The 12708-nt window shown below is 43.6% G+C and overlaps 1 protein-coding gene across 1 annotated transcript in view; it reads left to right on the top strand.

Moving 5' to 3' along the window:
* Positions 1-1085: 1085 nt before the first annotated feature.
* ARMH4 (armadillo like helical domain containing 4) overlaps positions 1086-12708 on the top strand; it is a 119249-nt gene continuing 107626 nt past the window's right edge. Inside the window, exons 1-2 of the mRNA XM_059373282.1 lie at positions 1086-1459; positions 11002-12436. Coding sequence (XP_059229265.1) covers positions 1289-1459; positions 11002-12436 — 1606 coding nt within the window. The 5' untranslated portion in view covers positions 1086-1288. The remainder of the gene's footprint in view (positions 1460-11001; positions 12437-12708) is intronic.

Genomic DNA, 12708 nt, shown 5'->3' with positions numbered 1-12708 from the left:
TTATGTGCATTTGGGTCAAGTAGACCCAATTTTGTGGTCTGTCTAGGTGGGAATATTACCCTACTAAGATTGTTTGTGTGAGATGTGGTATAAATTCCAAACACCTGAAATAAAAATAAAATGTTGAAACACAACTTGGTCAGGCTGAGAGCATGGCTTATCCACCTGGTGGGTACTGAAATCAGGTAGAAGGGCGGGTCACAGTATAATGTATTATATTGTATTACACTGAATATACATAAAACAGATCTTATATATTCAAATCAATTCAATCACATTCCATTCAACAACTATTTGTTGACAAAGATAATCTCTTCTAAAGAGAGGTGCAATGGGTAAGATAACAGTGCATCTCTGATTGTGCTAGGTGTGTGGGTTCAAAGATAAACCAGATCTTGCTGGGTCCTGAGGGTGTTTACAAATTACTACAAAACAGGACCAAGACAGCTATTGTAAAGAAGGGAATTAATAAGTACAGGAGATAATGTCTGTAAAAAGTTATAATGATGTGAAAAGCGCTTTGCAAATGCGGGTTCTATGGGGGTTGGTCTATAAAGGGCCTTTGGATTCCTGACCTTTTTACCCACAATGAGAGTTAACGGAAAAAGTAAACTGAATCACTGACAAAATCAAAGATGGGGGTCACGAATTCCTGGTGGCCACATTAGCTGAAAGATCTCACACAGCCTCCAGCCTCAACTTCGTTTCCTGTTAAATGGGGATTACCATTATTTCTTTCAGGGTTATCTGAGTAGATTGAGCTGGCGCTGAAGGCAGCACCTAGCATTGTTCTTGGAAGGAGTAAGGGCACGATAAACCATACTTACTAGTTAGCACTTACTTTTAACTTCTCTGAGAAGGCAATACTTTGGGGCTTCTTTACACGATTCTAGTTAGGGGCACGCCTAAACCGAACAGTTTTAATAATAATATCCTGCAGCTTCCGACGTGCATCCTTCGCCTTAATCGAGGACCAGAGAAATTCGGGCTCTTCCAGCGAAAACGGTGCTCCGGGCCGAACGCACTAAGGGAGTGCCGCCGCAGAAGCCCAGGCTTCCGAGAGGGACAGCAGGGCAGGGGGGGTCTCCGGCGGGGTCCCAGGAGCCGGGATCGCAGCGGGACAACCCCCTCCCACCCCCGCCCCACCCCGACTGGGCCCGGGCGCGGGAGCGGAGGCGGGGAAGTGGGCGCAGAGGGGCGTGAGGCAACGGCATCGGGTGTCAGTGCCAGCGGAGGCTGGGCGGGCACATCTTCCCGCCGCCCAATCCCCAGCTCCCGTCGTGGCCTCATGAATAAGCAACAAAGCGAAGCGTCCTCCCCCTGGCGTCCCAGACGGCTGAGGGAGCCGCCGCCGCCGCCGCCGCTGCCGCCGCCGCCGCCGCCGCAGGGGCCGTGCCCGGGATGCCCAGCGCGGGCGCCACCGCTCTCCTCCGCGCGCTGCTCCGCTGAAGGCGCACAGGTGAGCACGGGCCCGACTCCCAGCGCTCGGGCGGCCGCGCCTGCAGACGCGGCTCGGGGCAGAGACGGAGCCGGAGCCCTGGGCGGCGCGGGGTCGCCCCGGGAGCGCTGCGGTCCGGGGAGCGCGGCAGCCCCGGGCGCGCCAAGCGTGCGTCCGGAGCCCCCACCCGAACGCTGCGCCCCGCGGGGTGCGCGGGGGTAGCTCGGGGCGCGCCCCGCGCGGCGCGCAGGCCTCGAAGGACTCGCCGCGCTCCTCGCTCCAGCCCAGCCTCCCGGCTCCGCACCAGCGCGCGGGCCTTTGTGCTGGCGGGGCTTGCAGGGCTGGCTGCTTTTGTGTGGGCTTTCCTTTCTTCTCTCCCTCCCCTCCCCGTCTCACGGCTGTGGTGAAGTTCCTGAAGACTCGGGTTTGCTCCTTTCAGAGCATCCATGGTCATGCCCCCGATGCCAGTCAGTGTCCGGCAGCCGAGGAGCAGTGGCCACCGAAACGTGTTCTGCTACTTTGCAGAAACCAACAGTTGAGCGTTTAGCGCAGAGATGTCACGGAACCTCCTTGCTCAGACCCTGATGAGTCCCCCAGGACGCGGCGGGAGGATGCTGCTTGGAAAGGTCGCTTAACTGGAGAGAGGGCCTGTGGGCTAGACACGGAGGAGGTCAGGCTCTGCCCGAGACTGCAGAATGGTTGGTAGGTGTCGCCTAGAGGTGCCCAGATACCGCACGTGGGTCCTGGTCACGGACAGAACCCGACCTTTGAGGTAACAAATATGGAAGCCCTGGCTGGTGAGCGGCAGAAGGCAGCCGGGGTGAACAAAATCTAGGACTTTCAAGACTTTGGAGTTCTCAAAGATGAGAAATCTGTGCCTTCCCCAGCTGGGCTCGAGGACCTGCTAGGATCTTGGCACCTAATTTCAGTGCAGAGCTGATGTGCAGGAGAGGAGAGAGGATGTTTTAAAGTGGCTGCATTCTTTCTTTGGAAGTTTTAGGTAGAAACTTAAGGGGGAGCAGGAGTGGTTCACAAAACCAATCATAGAGTTCGGAAGGACTGCTTCTGTAGGAAGCAAAATGTGTGGTCAGAATTTGCATGCCTCCCTTTCTTTTTGTGTATTTCCTTCATCACACTGTTGGACTCCAAGGAGAATTGTTGAAGCCAAGCGTGTGTAAAGTCATTGATTTCTGCTCACTTGCCGGCTGAAGCCTTCTGTAGCATCTATTGAAAGAAACTCAAAACTGGGGTGCGATTTCCCAGTATAACAGCACTGTTGCTTTTACACACAGTAGAGATTTGAGTGGTCTGATTATTCTTATGACTAAGGTAGAGCTGTTATATTTGTCTTAATAATGAGACAAACACTTAAGCAGCAGACTTGATATTATGTTTATTCACAAAACTCCCAAGACTCACTAAGTCTGAGGTAGCTACAGCAACAGAGCCAATTAGGGAGATGTGGATTTGTCCTTGTTTTCATAGGAGGCTTCTTACCATTATATTCTGGTGTTTCTTGCTAGACTTTTCAATATCGTAATTTGTTATTACAGAAGTGGTTTAAGGCAAGCATAGAATCAAAAGAGGAAGACAGGTTTATCTGCTGTAGAAAATTTCTACTCTTTCAACTAAAGGTATACGTCATTCTTTATATCTAGCAGACGTTTGCCTGGAAAGTTGTGTATGGAACTGCATTTTTTATTCATTGAAAAAAAATTTTTTTTTCCCCTGCACATAGGGAAGCTGGGTTTAATCTCTGTAGGATGAAAACTCATTCCCTAATTAAGATGTATAGTCGTGCGCCTGGGTGGCTCAGTTGGTTGAACGACTGCCTTCGGCTCAGGTCATGATCCCGGACTTCCAGGATCGAGTCCCGCATCAGGCTCCCAGCTCCCTGGGGAGTCTGCTTCTCCCTCTGACCTTCTCCTCTCTCATGCTGTCTCTCATTCATTCTCCCTCAAATAAATAAATAAAATCTTTAAAAAAAAAAAAGATGTATGGTCAGTTCTGTTTTTTCCATATTGTATTTACTGGGTGATTATAAGAAAAGTATCTGAATCAAGTTTCATCTTGAAATGTTACATATTATGTTTATTCCATGAAATGTCTACCTGGTGATGACTTTCTGTTTAAATGCCAGCTAGTACTTAGAGATCTTGTCAAGCAGATGAGGTTTGTGAACCACAAAGAACAGAAATGAAATGTCAAATTGGGTCATTGAAAAGAACTGTGTGATGGATGGTTGACCAATATGGATTAGGATGGGATTCTGCAAACATCAGGCAATTCCTCGGTCATTTTGTCAGCAGGAAAAGCTGAAAGAGGAAGCTCCGTGGAAATATCTAAGGGGGGGAATAAAGGATGTTCTGTATGATTTAAATTGCTCACATTTCTGAAGCTTGAGTGTAACGTATGCCAGTATCACACTAATATGTCTTAAATTGAATGGCATTTAAAACTTTTTCTTCAAACTGTTTTCATGTCTGCTATCACATTTTGTTGCTTTTCCACCCTTTGAAAGAAACAGAATGAGCATTGTCACCTCCACTTTGCAACAGAGCAACAGAATTTCCATGGTTTGCCCAAGGTGGAGCTGGAACTTGAAGCCAATATTTAAATCTTCAGTTCAGCTTCTTTTCCCAGGGATAGGATGATGCACTAGGGGCTATAAGCGCAGACATCTTCATTTGTCTCCATTACTAAATTGTGGAAAACAAAGCTCTTGGGCTTAGAGTATGTAGAACTTTGTTGTGGTCTGCAGAGATGATAGAGCACTTTGCTGGTAGTTGCCAGTGTAACCTTCTTGACCCCAGCCTACTTACCCTTTTCCCTGTCAGCACTGATGCTGCTTCCTCCTGGGGAACTATGCTTTTCTTTGTGGTTACTCTCTTCTACCTCCTTCCACGGTGGCCAAACATGCTGTTGAAAGGATCATCTGTCATTCCCACTGCTTAATTTATAGTGAAAAATGACGGGGGCCAGATGGTCTTAGAGCCAATATATTAGGCCAGTGACAATCGTCAATAGCACAGTGAATCAGAAAAGGGGTGCTGTAATGCTGTGTACCACAGTTGGGTTGATAGAGTCAGAATCTTGATTAACTCAGCTTTAGACAAATGAAATAGCATTGGCAAGAGGACATTAAAGATTAAAAAAAGGAAAGGTAAGACAATGAAAAATTAATTATTGAGGATCAGGAAAAGTACAAAATGGAAAGATGATTAGAATATAAACAAAGAAGGGGAAGAGTTTCTTTTTCCCTTCCTCAAGCGAAGAATCATTAATTGGTTTTTAAAAGATGTGATTGATGGTCAGTGGAAGGCAAGTCAACTTGAAGCTCTGAGACTTGTCACTTGTAACTGTTGATTGATTTTTTTTTAAGGAAACAAACCCTGAAAACCTAAAATACAGCAGAAATGAGAATACAAGTAGTTATTACTATTACTAAAATGATAAATTGAACGAGTAGCCAAAACTGGCCAGGTAATGAACAAAACATAGTTAGAGATAGATAAACCATGGCATGTCTTTGGAAATCTCCTTAAAGTGGAGACTCTGAACATCCTTTTTTGCATTCGTAAGGGGTTATTTATTTTTGCTTCACTCCGGCAAATATGTATTGAACACCTCTTCTTTGTGCCTACCATTATTAGTAAATATATGGCAAACAAAGGAAGTGAAAACCCAGTGTTTGCATGCAAAGAGCAAACTCTTACAGATCTGATGATTTGTGCTAGAGAAGTTGGGAGAAGGGTGGGAAGAGACTGGGCCAGGCTATATTTGTGCCAGCAGTTAGTAAACAGGATGTGACCTGGGGGCCAGGGTTTGGATACCCAGGGTAGGGAAGAAGGGAGTCTTCTGGCTACTGCAGTCTTGTGAGCGTAACTTGGGAGCCTGAAATGAACGTGGCACGGAAGGGCAATCTACTAAGCCGGTGATGGTTTGTACAGGGCACTAGCAGTGTGGGGTTGCATTATAGATATGGACCTTGGCAGTTGGAAATTTGGTGGCATTCAGTGATGTGTTTGGCAAAGGGAGAGAACTGGAAGTCTGACAGAATTTTCAAGTTCGGGGCACCTGGGTGGCTCAGTGGGCTAAAGCCTCTGCCTTCAGCTCAGGTCATAATCCCAGGGTCCTGGGATCGAGCCCCGCATCGGGCTCTCTGCTCAGCAGGGAGCCTGCTTCCCTCTCTCTCTCTCTGCCTGCCTCTCTGCCTACTTGTGATCTCTGTCTGTCAAATAAATAAATAAAATCTTTAAAAAAAAAAGAATTTTCAAGTTCAAAAACAAACATGACCACATAGGCAAGTTAATTGTTCTCTATAAGCTTGTAGCTTTCTCTAAAACAAACAAACAAAAAAATGGAGATTATGGTATTGCCTGTCTCATTAGGTGGTTGTTAGGATTAAATAAGGTAGTTTACATAAGGCACTCAACTCCTGGCACATAGCGTCCTCCAAATGGTGGCCATTTTTGATTGATTATTGTCATTTTTATTCTTAAGAATAAACCATCTGGGGGTGCCTGGGTGGCTCAGTTGGTTGGGCCACTGCCTTTGGCTCAGGTCATGATCCTGGAGTCCTGGGATCGAGTCCCGCATCGGGCTCCTTGCTTGGCGGGGAGCCTGCTTCTCCCTCTGCCTGCTCTGCCTGCTGCTCCCCCTGCTTGTGTGCTCTCTCTCTGACAAATAAATAAATCTTAAAAAAAAAAAAAAGAATAAACCATCTGGATTGTATAAAATGGGCTGGAGAGGAGAGAGTCTGGACAGGATCATCAGTTGAGAGGCCATTAAAATAATAACCATCAGTGAGGTGATGAGTATCAAGAGATATTATGAGGGAGGTATCCACAGAGGTTGTGAATCTAGAATGTGGAGAAGAATTCAGGATGAAACCAAAGTTTAGGTGAAGAAGATAGAGTGTCTGAGGTGGCATGCAAGTATTTTCCAGGAGACAGTGAAAAATCTAAGATTAGGCAGCTTTCTTCCCCAAACCTTTTGGTATTTATGGTATTTGTGTTTATCTCAAGAAGAGGGAAATATCAGGCAATTTGTCACCAGTTTTTTGGCATACTCTCTAGGCCTCCTGTGTCTGGAGTACTCTTATGGCAATGCTCACGTTCCTTCTCTATTGTATGTGGAATTCAGTTTCCTTTGAAAAATGTAGCTTTGTCACTGATGAGAATGTTTTCCTGTGCTGGTTCCCCTTGGGTCTACATTTTGGTAATACACTGAGCAATAATATACATTTTAGTTGGAAAAAAAGTTGACCAAGTGTTTCAAAAACCCATGATTATTAAATCTAACAAGGTGACTAAGTCTGTTTTTTATGTTGTCTTTCATTTGTCTTTGTAACCTGAGTATGCCAAGACTCGACAAGGAAACAGATTCTGCACTGTATCTATTTAAGATTGTCAAAGATAATGGGTGACAGAGCAGCTTATCTGCCCACTGGTGGCAGAAATGCAGTACACTGTTCAGAGGACCACAGCGCCATTAGGATACCTTGATAGCAAGTGATTGACAAAGTGTTACTGACTTGCTCTAAAAGGGATGCTTTTTAAGCTATTAGAAGCCAATGGCCCCTATCAGTTGGCAATTTGGTTACAGTTTATTTACCTGAATTAATTTGCTGTGATGGATAGTAGTGGAAAGAAGGCAGCACTGCCATGGTGTGAAAGAAAAGTTAGAGAAATATTCTTTTGTTTGTTCAATATTCTTATGATTGAGTTAATTTAAGATAATTAAGACACAGAGTACTAATTAGCAGTGAAATTTCCCCACCCTCCCCTTCCCCTACAAAGCAGGCTGTAGGCATTCCTCTATTTGTTCAGCCAATATTTACTGAGCATTTCCTCTGTGCCAGGCTCTTTGCCAGGGAGGGGATACAATGTTGAGGAAAGAAAAAGAAAAGGCGTATAGCCTTAAAAATATGCTTGCAGATGACTATTTAGTTTGAGACATATGGCTGTTCAATTGACAATGGTCAGCCTTTTCTTATTTATTCTCTAATGTCAGGTGGCTCTCCCTGGGGACCACCAAAATCATGGGAATGGCTGTGTGAACTTGCACTGTGCTTTGAAAGATGGAGAAAGACTTAGAACTTGAAGGTCATTTACCAATTTATCTGAGTTGCAGACATGCTCCCTGCTGTCGTTCTTATAGGCTGTCTTTTCTGTTTCTTTTAAAGTTTAGGCCTTGCTTTGAATAGTGGGGAGAGGGAACATATGGCCGCAATATGCAGACATAGAACAGGCTTGCAGTTCACCCCCATTTTTTCTGTAGTTGGATTTAGAAAGCAGGTGGCTGACACTTAATTACAGAAGGAAAGTCTTTTAGAGCAATGGCAGAATTCCCTTCACACAAAAATTCTAAAGCTCAAGATCTAGCTGAAAATAAAACCTTGAAGGAAAATTCTGTTTGGGAAAGGCAATTGAGGTTATATTAAATCTGTATGGTTTGCCTACCCCCTGCCCCCCCAACCCCGATTTGTTTATAAGATTCTCCTCTCAGCCCACATGGCTCCAGAACATATAAATTAGATGTGAAACATCCATTCAATCATTTGGGTGCCTTGCCTACTTGACGGCATGATTGTTGGAATATGAATACATTTGTATTTTAATTTTATGACCTTGTAGATAAAATATGAAAATGGAATCATGGAGATAAAAAAGGATTTACCCTATTTTTTGTTTAATTCCTCATTTTGTCAAAGGAAAGACTGAGGCTATTTGCACAGTATCCCATAGCAAATTTTAACAACAATAAAGCTCGGATTCAGGAATTGTTTTTCTGATTCCAGTCCATGTCCCTCTAAATTCTATTGTTATTCACGATGGCCTCCTTTTTTTTTTTTTTTCCTTTCCTTTCCTACAGGTTTTTATCCAGAAGCATGGATCATGTAGACCAAGGTTTTAGGCCACACCCTATATTGTCTGGGATGTTTAGTAAGATTTCACTGAATGGGAAAAATATTTGTTCAGGAAAGAATCGATCAGAGGGTTGTATAGCTTTTACATATGTTCGACTATATATGCTTTCATAGCTCAATTTATCTGTACAAAGATACAGTTTCATCAACTGTGAACATTTACAGCCTGTCTTTGTTTTGTTTTGAGGAGTGCAATTAGAGGCAGCAAGCCAAATACTCTTACCAGATCTGTTACCTGACTATGAAGTGGGATTCTTTAGGGATCATTTAAAGTATGGCGATAACTATTGTTCAGAATGTGGACACACACATAGCACAGGCTGTTCCCTGTTTTTCAAATATCTTTTCCATATTCTCTCTTTTTAAGACAATGCTAGCTGCTGGTATGTAATTTAATATTTAAATAAAATTGTTACAGATTCTCCTCCCCCATGTGGGGAAGCTTACCATCCCTCTCACTATCTATGAGGATTCTTGCCAGGGGTGTGGTGGCTTTCTTCTAGTCACCTCTGGCTTCAGTTTTCTTCTGCTAATAAATTTATGTACTGTTCCTTTTCTGCACATCATCTTATTCCTATATTCTCACAACGTACTGTGGATTCAAGATTTCTGCATAACAAATTATCCCTAACTTAGTGGCCACAAATGCTTATTTCATCTCATTTCTGTGCATTAGGAATTTGGGAATAGCCACCTTACCAGGTGGTTCTGGCTCAAGGTCTCTCAGGAAGTTCAGGAAGTTGCAATCATGGTGTCAGCTGAAGGAAGCTACAGTCATCTGAAGGTTTGACTGGGGCTGGAGGATGCCTTCCAAGATGACTCCTTCATGATGTGCTGGTAGCTTGGCAGGAGGCTTCAGCTCCAAATCCGGGGGATTCCTCTTTCCTTGTGTAGAAAAATTCAGCCTTTTTTTCCTCTTCAGCTATCTAGATCATGCCCTAAGGACTTGAGATCGTTTTGGTTACAAAAAGACCTGGAAACAAAAATGGGGAAGCTTTGAACTTCTTCAGGGGAGAAGGCCCTATGAAACCAGAAAACATAAATTTTTATATTTGATGTGTGCACATTACATGCTTAACCCAAGTAGTTTAATGATCAGACATGAAAGAAGGAAAAAATAATAACTTTCATAAAGCTTCAGTTTTTAGAATTTTCATTCCTATGTTTAACTTTCTAGAACATCTATAGCATCTGAGAAATTTCTGATGATGGGAAAAGGAAGTGCCCAAACAGCAAAGTAGATTAAAAAAGAACTAAAACTCATACATTTTGGGGAAAAATTAGTAGTTTTTTTTTTAAAGATTTTATTTATTTGACAGACAGAGGTCACAAGTAGGCAGAGAAGCAGACACAGAGAGAGGAGGAATCAGGCTCCCCACTGAGCAGAGAGGCCAATGCGGGGCTTGATCCTAGGACCCTGGGATCATGACCTGAGCCGAAGGCAGAGGCAGAGGCTTTAACCCACTGAGCCACCCAGGTGCCAAATTAGTAGTTTTGATATAGTTTTAGTTTTAACGAGAGTGAGTAGTTTTTAAAAACAGAAAATGCAATAAATCTCAATCTTATAATTATATGTATTCAGTAAAGATAGCTAATCTTAAATGCGTTTTGGTTCTCTTAGTTTTTTTCCCCCTAAAAACACATTTATGTGCAGTAACTCTTTTACTCTTTCTGCTCTTTAAATTTTGAAACATCACAGGTTTGCCTATAATTTTTATAGTTGTTACAGAGAAAAAAATAAGTATTTTAAAGAGAAATTTAAGGGGCGCCTGGGTGGCTCAGTGGGTTAAGCCGCTGCCTTCGGCTCAGGTCATGATCTCAGGGTCCTGGGATCGAGTCCCACATCGGGCTCTCTGCTCAGCAGGGAGCCTGCTTCCCTTCCTCTCTCTCTGCCTGCCTCTCTGCCTACTTGTGATCTCTCTCTCTGTCAAATAAATAAATAAATCTTTAAAAAAAAGAGAAATTTAAAAAATAGTTTGTTTATTTTTTTAATTTTATTTTTTGTTTATTTTTTTAAAAAGTGGGCTCCACAACCAATATGGGGCTCAAACTCAGAACCCCAAGATCAAGGGTCATGTGTTCTACTGACTGAGCCAGCCAGGTGCCCCTAAAGATAAATTTTAATCGAAAATAATTTATATACTTAGAAAAACTTTTTGAATATAACCAGCATTCAGTGTTTTATGATGATGTTTCATAAGTTTTAAGCCATACTTGAAACTTTCTCTGAATGTAATATAAATAAATGTGAGATTTACTTTCTATGTCTCAGATATATTGCTATTTCTGCAGTCATTTGACTACATGATTAATGGCAGAATTTAGGGAGAATATTGCAAATGTGACTTCAAGGGTAATTTTTTCAAATAGGTATTTAAGAAACAATGAGCTTAGTCCTTGAACTATGTGTACCTCTTCTAGAGATCTTCAAGTTAAATCAGCTGCAAAATTCAGCAGGGAAAAATGAACTGGGTTATCCATGTCTCAAAGGTACCAAAGAAGTAGAACAGCTGTCTCTTCTGTACTATCCCTGAGCATGAAATCAAGATTATTTTACTTACAGTTTAATCTGAAGGGGCTTATTTACAAAATGCATTTATGTGACAGCTTGATATGCTTTATTTTTCCGCAGGACTCAATTACTGGAATTGTCAACTTTGTTGATGTATGTGCACGTTTCTCCTCCACTATGAGAAGACCAATTGTAGTGCACATTTGTCTGGCCTTCTGGAGCCTTGTGCTTCTTAACTTTGCCACACAATGTGTGGCCTTCCCCAAAGTGGAAAGAAGGGAGATAGCACATGTTCCTGCAGAAACAGGGCAGCCTGAGAGGATGAACACAGATGACCTAGAAAATGACCCTCTGACTTCCAAGTGCCCTCCCCAGTTGGTGGTCTCTGAAGATCCAGTGATGGTGTTAGCAGAACCATCAGCTACGTCCTTAAAGAAAGTATTGCCTACTGACAAAGAAGTCCATCCAGTAGGCGGTGGGCTCATGCAGCCTAACAGCCCTGCCTCGTACACTAGTGCTGAGACAGTTGTCCCTGGCGAGGAGGAAGTGTTTGTTTCCAGCCAGCCAGAGAGGGTGTCTCCCAAAAGCCGACTTTTCAAGGCCATGCTGACCAATCCTATCCCTGTAACTGCTCCTCTGAATATCGATCAGAAAGAAGAACGCTTCGGTAGTACCGTCATTCAGCCCATCATAGAAGGGACCACAGAAGAAACACAGGGTTTTCTGAACTATGTGAATGACCAGTTGTTTGCAACTGAGAGTCAGGAAAGAGTTGGTCTGGGACATTCACCTTCATCTGATGTGAATACTAAAGAAATGCTAACTGCCAATCCCAGGATTGAGAAATCTGAAGCAGATACAGAACACAGGGCAGTTTTTTCCCCCAGTGTTGATCCCATAGTGGGCACGGAGACTGGAAGCCCCATGCCTGAGAGGGAGAAGCCTTCGCCGATGACAGCTGATCATACCCAGACCGCTGCCACCAAGCACTGGCTCACAACCTCTGAGTACACCCTGAGTGTTGAGCCAGAAACTGACAGGCTGCTGGGAGCCCCAGGAGTCCCAGGGAGTGTCAGCACAGCTGTTCCAGCTGCCTCTGTCGGAAGCGATGAATGGGATGACACCAAATTAGAGAGTGTAAGCCAGATAAAGACTCCAAAGGTTGGAGACAGTATAGAGACTCAGGTGGGAATGGAAATGTCTCAGACAGCCCAAGAAACTGATAATGACCCTATGGAAGTTCTGGAAGAGGGCGAACCTGTGACAGAGGCTGCAGAGGTGGCTCTTGGGCTGCTGGAAGGGGAAGAACCCATGGGGACAGCCCTGCTAATGGCACACGGGGAGGCGCGATCCTCTGCCTTTGCCGATCAAAGTTCTTTTACTCCCACAAGTCCTGCGGAAGATGGGAAAGTCTCTGTTGTCAGCCTCTTCCAAGATACTGCAGACTTCATGGAATCCACTAGAGAAAATGATGCAGTGGTTTTCTTAGAGACCACTGTTTCCATCTCAGAATATGAATCTGAGGCACATCAACCACTGGGAAGTACACAGAAAGGTAAAAGAAAGAAAGAAAAACAAGCTTTGTTTAATTTGGAATGTTTCCATCTGATTTTATTATTATTTTTTAAAAATTGAGATGTAATTAACACATGACATTGTATTAGCTTTAGCTCTTGTTTTATGTTTTTTAAAGTGATGATGATGATGATGATGATGATGATTTTTTAAAGATTTTATTTATTTATTTGACAGAGAGAGATCACAGTAGACAGAGAGGCAGGCAGAGAGAGAGAGAGGGAAGCAGGCTCCCTGCTGAGCAGAGAGCCC

Source organism: Mustela nigripes, chromosome 13 (assembly GCF_022355385.1).
Source record: "Mustela nigripes isolate SB6536 chromosome 13, MUSNIG.SB6536, whole genome shotgun sequence".
Lineage (NCBI taxonomy): Eukaryota > Metazoa > Chordata > Mammalia > Carnivora > Mustelidae > Mustela > Mustela nigripes.
Note: the sequence above shows the minus strand (reverse complement) of the source record. Positions and strands in the feature narration are given on the sequence as shown.